This window comes from Microcaecilia unicolor, chromosome 5, assembly GCF_901765095.1.
Source record: "Microcaecilia unicolor chromosome 5, aMicUni1.1, whole genome shotgun sequence".
NCBI classification, from domain to species: domain Eukaryota; kingdom Metazoa; phylum Chordata; class Amphibia; order Gymnophiona; family Siphonopidae; genus Microcaecilia; species Microcaecilia unicolor.
In genome coordinates this window covers 111,875,673-111,889,955 of record NC_044035.1, presented here as the reverse complement: position 1 = coordinate 111,889,955, position 14,283 = coordinate 111,875,673, and the positions used below count along the sequence as shown (strand labels likewise).

Here is a 14,283-nt window from a genome sequence, read left to right as displayed (position 1 = left end):
GAAATAATGAATATCAATCTATACCTTAAGTGTGCTACAAGCTCTTTCTCTTCCATCAGGAATTCTAGAAGAACTTTGCTTGCATAGTTGTAAGCTTTCTCTATTTGTTCCACATATGGCCGCTCCTTCAGGGTATAGATAACTTCTTTAGCAAGAGGACAGGTGACATTACGACCACATTCTCGAACAACATTCAGGTATTTTCCTACAAAAATAATAACAACCTATAACAGGTGTCACAAATGACAGTTCACTAGCTGCACATGTGGATCACATGATTGTGCATTTATATTTGTTTAGCATATGCACTAACAATGTGCTGAGTGAATCTCTAGTGAACACTTGCCGCGACTGTGTGCTAGGATTTATAATGAAAATGAGAGGAAAACCTCAAACAACTGTGGCTCCGCCTAGTTAATGTAAACCAAAAATAATTTGGGCTCACAGTGAAAAAGTAATCACAGGAAAAAACCTCTCAAGGTTAGCATCACGATTCAGATCATTGCTTACAGGGTATAGTTAACCTTTTATGTAGCCCTTATTTACACACAAGTGGAGTTTTTTTGACCAGTGATAAAAACGGAGTCAAAACGCTGGCATTCGAGTGCATTCAGTACACTGCTGCCATGCTGTGACTACTGAGGTCCTTTTCTCCACTTTAAACAGTAAAAAAATAAAAAGAACGCTACGTACTTGACACCACACACTCTTTAATGATTAGGTTAGTTAAGCTCATTTCAGCTCATTACTAGCACTATAGTTAATTCCTCTCTCGCTGAATTTTTGTCCAGTATTATCTGCAATTGAATGCTCTGTGAGGCCCTGAGGCTGTACAACGGTGGCTATGCTCCACACGTGATCAGCCAGAGTCTGCTACTCTGTGCCAGTCGGCCCCAACAAAATGGTGCCCATTCCCACATCCTCCTGTAACAAACTGTGCACCAGCCTTGCCAGAGAGTCCAAAGACCCTGGTATATTCAGATGCTGTGCTGAATCCGAAGATGTGCAGCTGCTGACTTGTTTCCTCTTCATCCCGTGAGATTCCCTGCTTGCACACATTGCAACGCCCAACGCCAGCTGGTGGGTCCCACTGTGAAAACATCGCTTACCTGCCTCTATGGGAGTTTCCATTCATCCCGACTGTTACCAGTACAGCACAATGTTTTCCAAGCGCTGAGTCAGGATCCCTCCCTGCACCATCTAGAACTTGCAGCCCTCCCAGAGGTTCAAAGTCAAACTTTAGTTGGACTTGTTGCCAGATGCTCCCCCCAAGCTCACAGTCTCCACAAGTCTTACCCCAGTTGAGTAAGGCTCAGAACTGATACTTTGTCCCATGCTCTCCAGCAGACCTCTTTCCTTTATTTATTTTAAGGTGGTTGTGCTGGAAAAGGAGAGCTCCACAGGAAATAGGAGAGAAAGAAGTAAATTCATAGGGCACCACAGAGGGACCTGAAGACCTCCAGACTCAAGTCACCTGCAAAGTTCAACTGGGAACTAGTTGACCAACTGGACCAGGAGCAAAGCACTCAGAACCAGGGCTGAAAAGTGTGTCCATCTACTTGCTGAAGACAGAAAATACTGAGGAGCTGGACTGGATGCCAAGACAGATATATCTCAGCTCAATTTTCAGTTCTCTATCTCCACCTGCTGGTTGATGGTCACAACTATCCCACTGGTTCTAAAATAATGGGAAGCTACATATTGGAAATAATGGTGCCCTTTTACTAAGCCATGGTAGGGCTAAGAAGCGGGTAGCTTGTGCTAAATCAACACTACAACCAGGGTACAGTGGGCACCCTGTGACAGAAGTTAGCGTGTGCTGTTTCCTGCGATAGAATATAATTTTCTGTTTTCTACCGCAGGGGGGGCATTCCCGGTGGTAATCAAGAGCGTGCACACATTTAACACAAGCTGTCTGAATTCTGCAGGAACAGCGCATTAGCCCTTACCACGAAGGTCTCAGGCAGTAAACAGCAGCACACTACTTTTAATATTAGCGTACAGCCATTTAGTGCCCCATTAAAAAAAGGCCTTTTAACCTGCTGTGGTAAAAAAATGGCCCAGCACACGCTAACTCCACGAATCCAAACTAGCACAGGCCACTTTTTATCAGTAAAAGGGCCCCTGTGATACGTGTATCTCTAGTATTTAGACACACCAGCGTGGCTGGAGTAAGTGTATAGACCTAATTTGTTAATCTAGTATTATAGAATAGGCACACTATTACAGAATCATCTTCTAAATTCTTGCAACCAGATAGAATCAATAGAAATAGAGTGCAGATGCTTTTTTGATTATTTTAGTTCTGGGCATTCTATCATTTTTTTTACATGTTTGTTGACATTTTTGACAATACACACAGGTTCTTCCACATACCTCAGATATCAGCTACAGATCTAGACTACTAATTGTGACAGGACCTTCAAATTCCCTGTCATATACTTGGGATATACTCATTGAATGGGTTCTTTTGACTACATGGTCTTTTCAAAATGGTTTCTGAACTCTCAATGTTCCAGAAAGATACAATTTGCATAAGTCCACTCCTCCCTAACAACCTTGTCACAGTTGACTCAGGTGACCTTTAAAGATATTTTTTCTAGTTCTCCAATATTGGGCTTAATAAAGGTAAAATTTAAACTTACTTTTCCTTTAGATCTGCCAAAGCAACCTAGATAAGTTGGTTACGTCACTGCCAGCAGAGAGAGACAGAGCAAAAAGCCAAGAGCTGACTTTATTCTCTTACAGAGGACTGGTGCTGCCTTCAGCTCTTTAGTATACCTAGGTCAAAGCTAAAACCTCATGTTAAAAAACCATCAAAAGCAAAACGGTTTTGTTTGAGCTTCTAAAAATACTAAAATTGCCAAAAAAAAAAACCTTTCCTTCATCAGTAACCCAGACACAAGATAATATCCTAAATCAAAAAAGTAAGATAAGTTCCAAATAACTAACTTCAGAGCAAGCAACAATGCATTTATGTTCATTTTAAGAACTTGTTAGTCTGTGAGCTCTTGATTGCTGTGGCTTCTCTGTATGGGTTCTGTTAGGATTAAAGGAAAAAGAAATTAAAATTTCACCTTCCTTATTATCCACTAGTAAAAAAGGCCCGTTTCTGACACAAATGAAACAGGCGCTAGCAAGGTTTTCCTCGGAGTGTGTATGTTTGGGAGAGTGTATGTGAGAGTGACTGTTTGAGAGTCAGAGTGAAAGTGTGAGTCCAATCCATGCTCCTCTGTCACCTGGCCCCTCCATTCATCCCTATCCAGCAATTCCCCTCTCTGCCTGAGGCCTGTCCTGCAATCCATATCCATCCATGCCCATCTGTCCCCTCCATTCATCCCTATACAGCAATTCCCCTCTCCCTGAGTCCTGCCCTTCCAATCCATGCCCATCCATGCTCCTCTGTCACCTGGCCCCTCCATTTTTCCCTATCCAGCATTTCCCCTCTCTGCCTGAGGCCTGCCCTGCAATCCATATCCATCCATGCCCATCTGTCCCCTCCATTCATCCCTATCCAGCAATTCCCCTCTCCCTGAGTCCTGCCCTTCCAATCCATGCCCACCCATGCTCATCTGTCACCTGGCCCCTCCATTTTTCCCTATCCAGCATTTCCCCTCTCTGCCTGAGGCCTGCCCTGCAATCCATATCCATCCATGCCCATCTGTCCCCTCCATTCATCCCTATCCAGCAATTCCCCTCTCCCTGAGTCCTGCCCTTCCAATCCATGCCCATCCATGCTCATCTGTCACCTGGCCCCTCCATTTTTCCCTATCCAGCATTTCCCCTCTCTGCCTGAGGCCTGCCCTGCAATCCATATCCATCCATGCCCATCTGTCCCCTCCATTCATCCCTATCCACCAATTCCCCTCTCCCTGAGTCCTGCCCTTCCAATCCATGCCCATCCATGCTCATCTGTCACCTGGCCCCTCCATTTTTCCCTATCCAGCATTTCCCCTCTCTGCCTGAGGCCTGCCCTGCAATCCATATCCATCCATGCCCATCTGTCCCCTCCATTCATCCCTATCCAGCAATTCCCCTCTCCCTGAGTCCTGCCCTTCCAATCCATGCCCATCCATGCTCATCTGTCACCTGGCCCCTCCATTTTTCCCTATCCAGCATTTCCCCTCTCTGCCTGAGGCCTGCCCTGCAATCCATATCCATCCATGCCCATCTGTCCCCTCCATTCATCCCTATCCAGCAATTCCCCTCTCCCTGAGTCCTGCCCTTCCAATCCATGCCCATCCATGCTCATCTGTGACCTGGCCCCTCCATTTTTCCCTATCCAGCATTTCCCCTCTCTGCCTGAGGCCTGCCCTGCAATCCATATCCATCCATGCCCATCTGTCCCCTCCATTCATCCCTATCCAGCAATTCCCCTCTCCCTGAGTCCTGCCCTTCCAATCCATGCCCATCCATGCTCATCTGTCACCTGGCCCCTCCATTTTTCCCTATCCAGCATTTCCCCTCTCTGCCTGAGGCCTGCCCTGCAATCCATATCCATCCATGCCCATCTGTCCCCTCCATTCATCCCTATCCAGCAATTCCCCTCTCCCTGAGTCCTGCCCTTCCAATCCATGCCCATCCATGCTCATCTGTCACCTGGCCCCTCCATTTTTCCCTATCCAGCATTTCCCCTCTCTGCCTGAGGCCTGCACCCTGCAATCCATATCCATCCATGCCCATCTGTCCCCTCCATTCATCCCTATCCAGCAATTCCCCTCTCCCTGAGTCCTGCCCTTCCAATCCATGCCCATCCATGCTCATCTGTCACCTGGCCCCTCCATTTTCCCTATCCAGCAATTGTCCTCTCTCCCTGAGGCCTGCCCTCCCAATCCATGGCCATCCATGCTCCTCTGTCCCCTGCCGCCTCCATTCATCCTTTTCCAGCAAGTCCCCTCTCTCCCTTCCATGACCCCCCCCCCCCTCGCATCCATGCTCCTCTCTCTCCCATGTGCCAGCCTGGGCCGGCCTCTCCCCCCCCCCCCCCCCCCCCGCTCGCATCCATGCTGTGGTTGGCCACTCTCTTCTCTCCCCCCAACATGCGTTTTTTTTTTTCTTCCACCCCTCCCGCGAACCTGTCGATCCCCCCCCGCCGGAACGCCGAAAACTGCCGCTGCCATTGTTGTACTACCTTCCCTTCCCGTAGGTTGTTGAATCATCTTAGAAAGTTTAACTCCGTGCGTCTGACGTCAGACGCACGGAGTTAAACTTTCTAAGATGATTCAACAACCTACGGGAAGGGAAGGTAGTACAACAATGGCGGCGGCAGTTTTCGGCGTTCCGGCCGGGGGGGGATCGACAGGTTCGCGGGAGGGGGTGGGTTTCGAGGGGGCCATAGCGCGGGGGGGGGGGGGGGGGGGTGACAGCTGATTCCGAGGCAGTGGGAGGAGTAGGGAAACTTACTCCTCCCCTTGCCTTGCAATCAGCTGTTTTGACGTCAGTGACGTCAGTGCGTGTCTGCCTCACAGACCACCTCCAGCCAAGGAGCCACGGTCCCAAGCACAGAACGTTGGAGGTGAGAATTATTATATAGGATGGCAGCCCAGTCTAGACAAGTGTGATGTACCCAAACTCCACCTAGATTGTCCAGGGAGGCAGACATGACAGCTCTAAGACAATTGTGCCTAAAGATGGATCTCTTCCAGTCTGACCTAAATAGCTTGACTGTCTTAAAATCAGAAGTATCCCATATAGTTGCTTGTATGTGAGGAAAGAACTAACTAGGAGTCTCCAAATTCACTCCCTCTAGTTCCACACAACATCAACACAAATTCTGATTCTCCTAAAACAAAGTGCTGCCAGTGTTTGGGGTAACTTTTGAGTACTCAAAGCCTTACAGTCATTTTGGTGAATTGAATTATTTCCATTTGAGCCACTATAAGTACATAAGTATTGCCATACTGGGAAAGACCAAAAGGTCCATCAAGCCCAGCATCCTGTTTCCAACAGTGGCCAATCCAGGTCACAAATACCTGACAAGATCCCAACAAAGTACAAAACATTCTGTACTGCTTATCCCAGAAATAGCGGATTTTCCCCCAAGTCCATTTCATAATGGTCTATGGACTTTTCCTTTAGGAAGCCGTCCAAACCTTTTAAACTCCGCTAAGCTAACCGCCTTTACCACATTCTCTGGCAACGAATTCCGGAGTTTACTATACTTGATAAGTACTGAATCCTTACACTCTATACAACGGTGGTGCCCTTCGGCACTTTCTATATAATTTCCTTGGCAAATTCAAAAAACATTGTTTATTGTAAGCTATTCACTATTATTATATTATCTGACTCTCAGTTGCTATACATTGAGACAGCAGCATATCTAGTCACATAATTTGAATAAGCCGACCTAAGTATTTAGAAAAATGTAAGACTACTTTTTCTAAATAGTGTCCTAAATATACATTTTCACATATATACACTTTTCCTAGATTAACAAATATTTAGATTTTAAAAAATGACAAAACTTCTGTTAAGTACACATTTCAGGTAACCAACTTCATTACTATGTTACCGTAATGTAACATTCAAATCTAGCTACTAGGTTTGTGAAAAGGTAAAAATGTTTGGTACACTTTGACCCATTTGGGAATTCTCCCCAATTTTTGGATAATTTTGGCTTGTTTCACATATTTGGTTTAATAAATTCTTTTTAATATGTGTTGAATGTGTATAGGTGTACACCAACCTGTGAAAGTGCCATCAGGACACCTAAGCGCTGTTCTATAATGACAGGTATGAAGTGGCATACCGTGCAAATGTTAGGTTCCTAGGCGGGATTCCACTTACTCAACTAACTTACAGAATATTGTAAGTTACACGTGTCCATGCTTGCATTTACGCCAGATCTACGGCTGGTTTAATTGTGGGTGCATAAATGTAAGATGCGCCAATACCAATTATGTTAGTATTCTATACCAGAATCTAGATGCCTAGAAGCTGTTATAGAATACTTCACAGCACAGGGGCACCTAAATGGAGGCATCCACTTCCCCTAAATCTTAAAGGAGTGATAACAAACTAAGGGCTCCTTTTACAAAGCCATTCTAGCGATTCTGAGGCAGCAAATGCGATGAAGCCCATAGGAACTGAATGAGCTTCACTGCATTTACCACACCGGAACTGCTAGCATGGGTTTGTAAAAGGAGCCCTAAATATGTGCTAATGATGGAGATGATGGAGAATACTTTTAGGCATTTTATTAAGAGGTGAAATGCTATGAACCATACCTGTGCTAAGTATCTTGTCTGCCATTTTCTGGAGGAAGGATGGAATCTGTTGTTGGACAATAGTATACCTTTGATCCCAGTATTTATCATTATAATCCTCTTGGATTTTTTCCTTTTGCAGCTCATGTTCTTCTACCATGAACTCACTGAAAAATTAAACAAGGGCTTCTAAGAGACAATGACACAATTGTAAAAATCATAAAGCACACTGCTTATAAAATATGAGCGTTTTACTTAGTATGCAATTATTCTCGTTGTGTTTTAAATGTTCATTCACTCTTATAATGTCAAGATTTTATGCTTGTGTGTGTTAAAATTTTTTAAAAAAAAGTATGTGTGTCAACTACTTCTTTCATAGCATCATCTCACAGCAGCTTATGACATTATTTGGCACACAGGTCTACTGCTGAAGATGGCTGAAACTCTCTGTTTGCTTTACAAAATCATCACCACTGGGACCCCAGCCAGCCCAGGTACGTGAGGTTACAGAAGGGGTCGAGAGCAACAGGGAGGTGGGACAAAGTGTGCCCCCCTCCACACACACTTTGGGCTCACCAAATTGAGGTCTGACTATGCCTCTTGCTCTTTCCTAACTGAAGGTAAGGCACACCAGTCCATATCAACAAAGCTAGAATTGATAAGTTTAAAACACCCTTCTAGTACAAACTAGGATGTGTGAATCAAGGAGAAAATTAGATTGCACCTGCCATTTTCTTTGCTCAAATCCTTCTAGACCAGTCCAGATGCATGGATTTATGCTCCCCTGCCAGCCTAAGGAAACTGAGAACCCTGGTTTGACGACGTCGTTCTATATAGGGACCTGTTTGGTCCACAGCCAGCTAGTATTTCTATGAACAAAGTAGACTACCAATAACTCCTTTTGAGAAACAGCGGGCAACAGAAACAACTGAAAACAAGCCTGAATTTGGCTCAAAGAAGCAAAACGGCAGAACTTTCCCTTTTTTTTTTTTTTAACCTATTTAGCAATCCTTCTGCTATAGCCTCATCTTACTACACAAGTAGAGACACAAACTGACCTACAGGCACCTCCCCCCCCCCCCCCCCCCAACTAAGGGCTAGGCTCCAGAGAGACTGAAGGAAAGAAAATTATCAACTAAGTGCTACGTCCCTTCCCCCTTTGTTCCTCCAAATCACTCCAGATGCCTGGAAAGTACCAAAGTAATGAATAAGGTAGGTGGGAGCCTGGTAAGTCTGCCTGATACATGCTACAAAATCCTAGTCCTACCATGCCTGAACATCCAGCAAAGGAATGCAAGGATGCTCAAATGGCCACTTCACAGATCTTCTGAGCCAGCATTAAACTATACTTTACCCAGGATGGAGTCTGTGCCCTAGTCAAATGAGCTCTCAAACCAAGGAACACATTGCGTTGGCATATATCATACACTAACACGATAGCTTCCTTAACCCATCAGGCTACCGTTGCCTTAGATGCCTCTTTCCCCATCCTGGGCTCACTGAAGATGAAAAGATGATCTGACTTCTGGAAATCTGGAATCCTCTTTTAAAAAGTCTGCAAAACCTGCTCTATATCTAATTGATGCAGGACCATCAAACCACCATGATCCTTTAGATTCTGAAACAGAGCCAGGGAGACTGACTGATGCATGTGAAAGGGGGAAACAGTCTTCAGAAAAAAAAGAGGGAACCAGCTAGATCACGGTTGTCCTTTTGCTATCACCTCCTAGCTGAGCAGTTTGCCAGAAGGAAACCTGCTCTAAGCATTTTATCTTTCAGAGAAGCCTAGTGAAGTAGCTCATGCAATGTAACCTCTACAAACTGACATCTGCAGAGAAAGCACGGAGATCTTGTAAGACTCTTTCAGCAGCAGCACCGTACAACAGTCCTGCAGGTCCTCAAGAGCTGTGCCTCCTTCCACTGGGATGGTTGCCTTCTTGGTAACAGCCGATACTAAGGTGTCCATATTGGGCAGCTGTAGTTTATCCTTCTCCTCTATGGTCAGTGGATAGACCCTGGCCATAAACCTATCCACCTTCAAGCCCATGTGCGGTGTGTCCCATTTGCCATGATTGTGTCCTTGATCCTCCTGTGGCAGGAAAGGCCTTAACTGGCTTCCCGATGCCCTCAAGCAATAGGTCAGAAAGAAGGATCTGGCCTTCAAAAACTAGTCAAAATGTATTGTTAGTCACCTTCCATTTTTTCCTTTTTGTTTTGTTTCTATTAACCTATAAGGTGGACGAACACAGCAACCACACTGTTTTATATTACAAAATTCCACAGAAGAATGTCAGGCCACTGTCCATGAGCAGAAGCTGAGCAGAAAGTGGGTCATGCAGCAAGACAGCAACCATAAATATTCAAGAAAAACTTATCACAGAATGAATGAACAATCTGTGTGTTCTGGATTGACCAAGTTGAACCTGAAGCAAGGTGGTAATGAAAAGCCCTCAAATACCAAAGTTTAAACAATTCTGTATAAAAGAATGAGCCAAAATTCTTCAACAGCAATCTGAGAGCTGAAGTTACTGCTACTCAAGGACATGCAACCAGTTACAGAATGAAGAGCTCACAAGGATACTTACTACTGAATTTATTTTTTTTGAATAAGTAAATCAAAATAACTCTACATGAATGAGCAACTCATTCAAAGAGGATCTTTCTCTCTCAACAGGGTTTAGATTAGAGTCTAATCAAGCTTTTGAGTATAAATTGTGCTAAAATACAAACCACATCAGAGAGTTCATAAACTTTTTTTCAGCACTGTATGGACAGGTACTACTCAACTTTTTTTAGCTGTAACATCTAACTAATATTTGTGAGTTATGATGTGTTCATTTTTTATATCAATCTAATAACAAATGTATTGCTTTATATCCAGCATTTGTTCTATTGGAATTGCTCAAACTGCACAGTAAAACTGAAAGAGTCTTCATACAAAGTAATTTTATAACAGGCTAGCTGTCAACAAATCTTACTGCCAAGTCTGCTAACCAATTTTCAAAGGGAAACTCGCCACAGAATTCTCCTTTGAAAATCCTGCGATAGCTAGTGACACTGGGATTCTTTGCAGGTGCAAAATACATGCAGTAAAGAACATGTTGCAATTTCAAAATGAAGCCTTTACACATACTTCATCAAGACCACCCTAACCTCACCACTGCCCTTTTTCCTTTCCATGGAGTGGGCAACTTTCAACAGGATTCACCTTCCCTCTTTCTCTCTCACACACACACAAACACATGTGTACCTGTGGATATCCCTTTGAAAACTTCCCCCCTTAAATACATCTGATGCATATGCTATTTACCAGATTTGGTAAGTATGTACAATGAGGGAGTGTAGTATATAAAGCAAAAAACAAGGAACCAATACACATATTGCTTGTTCTTTTACTGACAGACCTGTAAGGATCATTGATGATGCCTCTGTAGATCCACTTTTCCAGAATTTCAAAATAAGGAACACTGGCTGCTTTAGTCAAATAGAGACACAGTTCTTGAGCCTGGCTGTCCCCAGTGTAATTAAAGGTCCTGTCATGAAGGAGGCTCAAGGTGGAACCTCCCATGCACTCTCCTTTGTCTAGGGATGTGGCTACAAAAAAAAGAAGAAGAAAGATCGCTCTTGTTAGCATGCAAAAGATAAATGGACAGGGCTAGTGAATTCAGGTAGAGGCCAGTTGGACTCACTGAGTAATGCTAAAATCTCCATTGTTCTCATGGTTGGCTGGATATAAAACCACAGTTTCTGCAATGAGAGAAGTCCTTGTCTCTGAAGATGTTCTAGCTGGGTGATGAGAATCATATATTCTTTGATGAGAGTTCTCATTGCTGCAGCTAACGCATGATTCACTTGCCCATACTCAAATGAAGATTTTTCTTCAACAAACCTAAAAATAAAGGAAATAAATGTTATTGTATGAAGATTAATTGTGTGGTATCTTTTACTTTTCTTGTAAGCTAATGATCAAGTGGCTTCAGAGCCACTAACTTCTCATAGACCCATTATAAAGAAGATGAGAGACCAAAGGGGCAATTCTATAACTGCACTTCACAAATTCAAATTTGCTGCCTACAGTGTGCTGAGCAATAATTTTATAAAAGCATCTACACGCCTATATTTAGGCATGTCCACTTACACTGCGTCAATAGAAGGCGTAAAAAGGTGTAAGTTATTTATCAAAGTGCAGCACTTATGCAATGATATTCTGTAAGTTACGCACATAAATGTTGGACAAACTCATCCACCTCAGCCTGTGAACGCACCCCTGCATTTACAAAGTGAGCTGCATGCTAAAGTTATGCGTAAGGGCTAGTATTCTATAACTTATGTGCACACTAAGCATGTAAATATAGGCCCCAAGTTACAGAATGAGTGAGAAAGTGTAAATCTTTGCTACACAATCCTTGGTATACAACCTCAGTATAATTTAGTCCTAAATAAATGGTCTATAAGATAAAACTGGTATAAATGAATATACACTTGTGCAAATGCATGCATATGTGATGTAAAGTTTGTAAGACGTTTTGTATTCTTGCTATCGTTATTTTCATGGATGATCAGATATAGTAGAGCAATCAGCAGAGGAAAGATGGGAAGGAAAGTCTTAGATAAAGCTGAGGACTAACACCTGCCAAAATCCTTCACCAGCCCTCAACTAGAACAGGGCCTTCCAAAACTATGGGTTGTGACCCCAAATGGGGTTATGCACGCCATGTCTGGGGTCACAACCTGAGCTGAAAGTACATAGTGCATCATTATGATGCACCACTGTAGGGTCAGAGATGACGCTGCGGCTGTGACCCAAAAATGAAGAGTAAGAGGTGTACTAGAAACTTTGGTTCCAACATATGAGGAGGCCCAAGTGGTAATGAGATTGCTATTGTTCTATAGTCATGAGGCCCCATATAGAATGATGATTTATAATATTTAAGTAAGGTCTGGAATCAAAATGTAAAGCAAATGAGCTGAGGATGCAGGAGGGTGACTTCCTAGCACCCATACTGAAGCAGAACTTTTAATATGTGCAAGCCTTCATGTCTCCTTATTTCTTCATTATCTGATACTAAAACATAAGGGGAAGATGTGGGGACCTCCCTACACCTCACATCAACCCTGGAGCTTGGCAGCTTTATATCTAAGGGTCCACTCAGGCGCTAACTCAGAGGAAGAATCTAGTGTACTCAGTCCAGATGGTCATCCCATCTTTTCAGGGTGAATTGGAGTGTGGTGGTGCAAGTTGCTATGGAATGTTTGGACAGTGGAACAGAGATGGACTCGGAACCACTAGGTCTCAAAGAGCTGCAAGACTACTGGAGTAAGTAAGGGCCAACAGATAAGCATTCATATCATGGCTTTGTAAGTACCCGATCAGCCTGGTTTTCTGGCTACTAGTCTTTCACTCTGCAATTTCCAGTTGAATGTCAAAGGCTTACCGGCTGTAAAGAGGATGATCATAGGTAAACTGGTATAAAAGTCATAACATTGATGTCATCTGCCTACAGGATACCCACATACTGAACATAAGAACATAACATAAGAACACAAGTGTAGCCATACTGGGACAGACCAAAGGTCCATCAAGCCTTTAATCCTGTTTCCAACAGTTGCCAATTCAGGTTACAAGTACCTGGCAAGATCCAAAAACAGTACAATACATAAGTACATAAGTATTGCCATACTGGGAAAGACCAAAGGTCCATCAAGCCCAGCATCCTGTTTACAACAGTGGCCAATCCAGATCACAAATACCTGGAAAGATCCCAAAAAAGTACAAAACATTTTATACTGCTTATCCCAGAAATAGTGGATTTTTCCCAAGTCCATTTAATAACAGTCTATGGACTTTTCCTTTAGGAAGCCAGCCAAACCTTTTTTAAACTGCGCTAAGCTAACTGCCTTTACCACATTCTCTGGCAACGAACTCCAGAGTTTAATTACACGTTGAGTGAAGAAAAATTTTCTCCGATTCGTTTTGAATTTACTACATTGTAGTTTCATCGCATGCCCCCTAGTCCTAGTATTTTTGGAAAGCGTGAACAGACGCTTCAGATCTACCCGTTCAACTCCACTCATTATTTTATAGACCTCTATCATATCTCCCCTCAGCCGCCTTTTCTCCAAGCTGAAGAGCCCTAGCTACTTTAGCCTTTCCTCACAGGGAAGTTGTCCCATCCCCTTTATCATTTTCGTCGCCCTTCTCTGCACCTTTTCTAATTCCACTATATCTTTTTTGAGATACAGTGACCAGAATTGAATATTCGAGGTGCGGTCGCACCATGGAGCGATACAAAGGCATTATAACATCCTCATTTTTGTTTTCCATTCCTTTCTTAATAATACCTAACATTCTATTTGCTTTCTTAGCCGCAGCAGCACACTGAGCAGAAGGTTTCAACGTATCATCGACGACAACACCTAGATCCCCTTCTTGGTCCGTGACTCCTAATGTGGAACCTTGCATGACGTAGCTATAATTCGGGTTCCTCTTTCCCACATGCATCACTTTGCACTTGCTCACATTAAACGTCATCTGCCATTTAGATACCCAGTCTCACAAGGTCCTCTTGTAATTTTTTTTTACAATCCTCCCGCGATTTAACGACTCTGAATAACTTTGTGTCATCAGCAAACTTAATTACCTCACTAGTTACTTCCATCTCTAGGTCATTCATAAATATGTTAAAAAGCAGCGGTCCCAGCACAGACCCCTGCGGAACCCCACTAACTACCCTTCTCCATTGAGAATACTGACCATTTAACCCTACTCTCTGTTTTCTATCTTTTAACCAGTTTTTAATCCACAATAGAACACTACCTATCCCATGACTCTCCAATTTCCTCTGGAGTCTTTCATGAGGTACTTTGTCAAACGCCTTCTGAAAATCCAGATACACAATATCAACCGGCTCACCTTTATCCATGTGTTTGTTCACCCCTTCAAAGAAATGTAGCAGATTGGTGAGGCAAGATTTCCCTTCACTAAATCCATGTTGACTTTGTCTCATTAGTCCATGCTTTTGAATATGACCTGTAATTTTGTTCTTAATAATAGTCTCTACCATTTTGCCCGGCA

General features: G+C 43.4%; 1 protein-coding gene across 1 annotated transcript in view; it reads right to left on the bottom strand.

Annotated features, from left to right (window-relative positions):
- The window catches only part of TUBGCP2 (tubulin gamma complex associated protein 2), a 74,024-nt gene that overhangs the window by 36,853 nt on the left and 22,888 nt on the right, over positions 1–14,283 (bottom strand). The window contains exons 7-10 of the mRNA XM_030203196.1: positions 10,898–11,097; positions 10,613–10,802; positions 7,230–7,375; positions 25–205 (exon numbers count right to left, since the gene is read on the bottom strand). Coding sequence (XP_030059056.1) covers positions 25–205; positions 7,230–7,375; positions 10,613–10,802; positions 10,898–11,097 — 717 coding nt within the window. The remainder of the gene's footprint in view (positions 1–24; positions 206–7,229; positions 7,376–10,612; positions 10,803–10,897; positions 11,098–14,283) is intronic.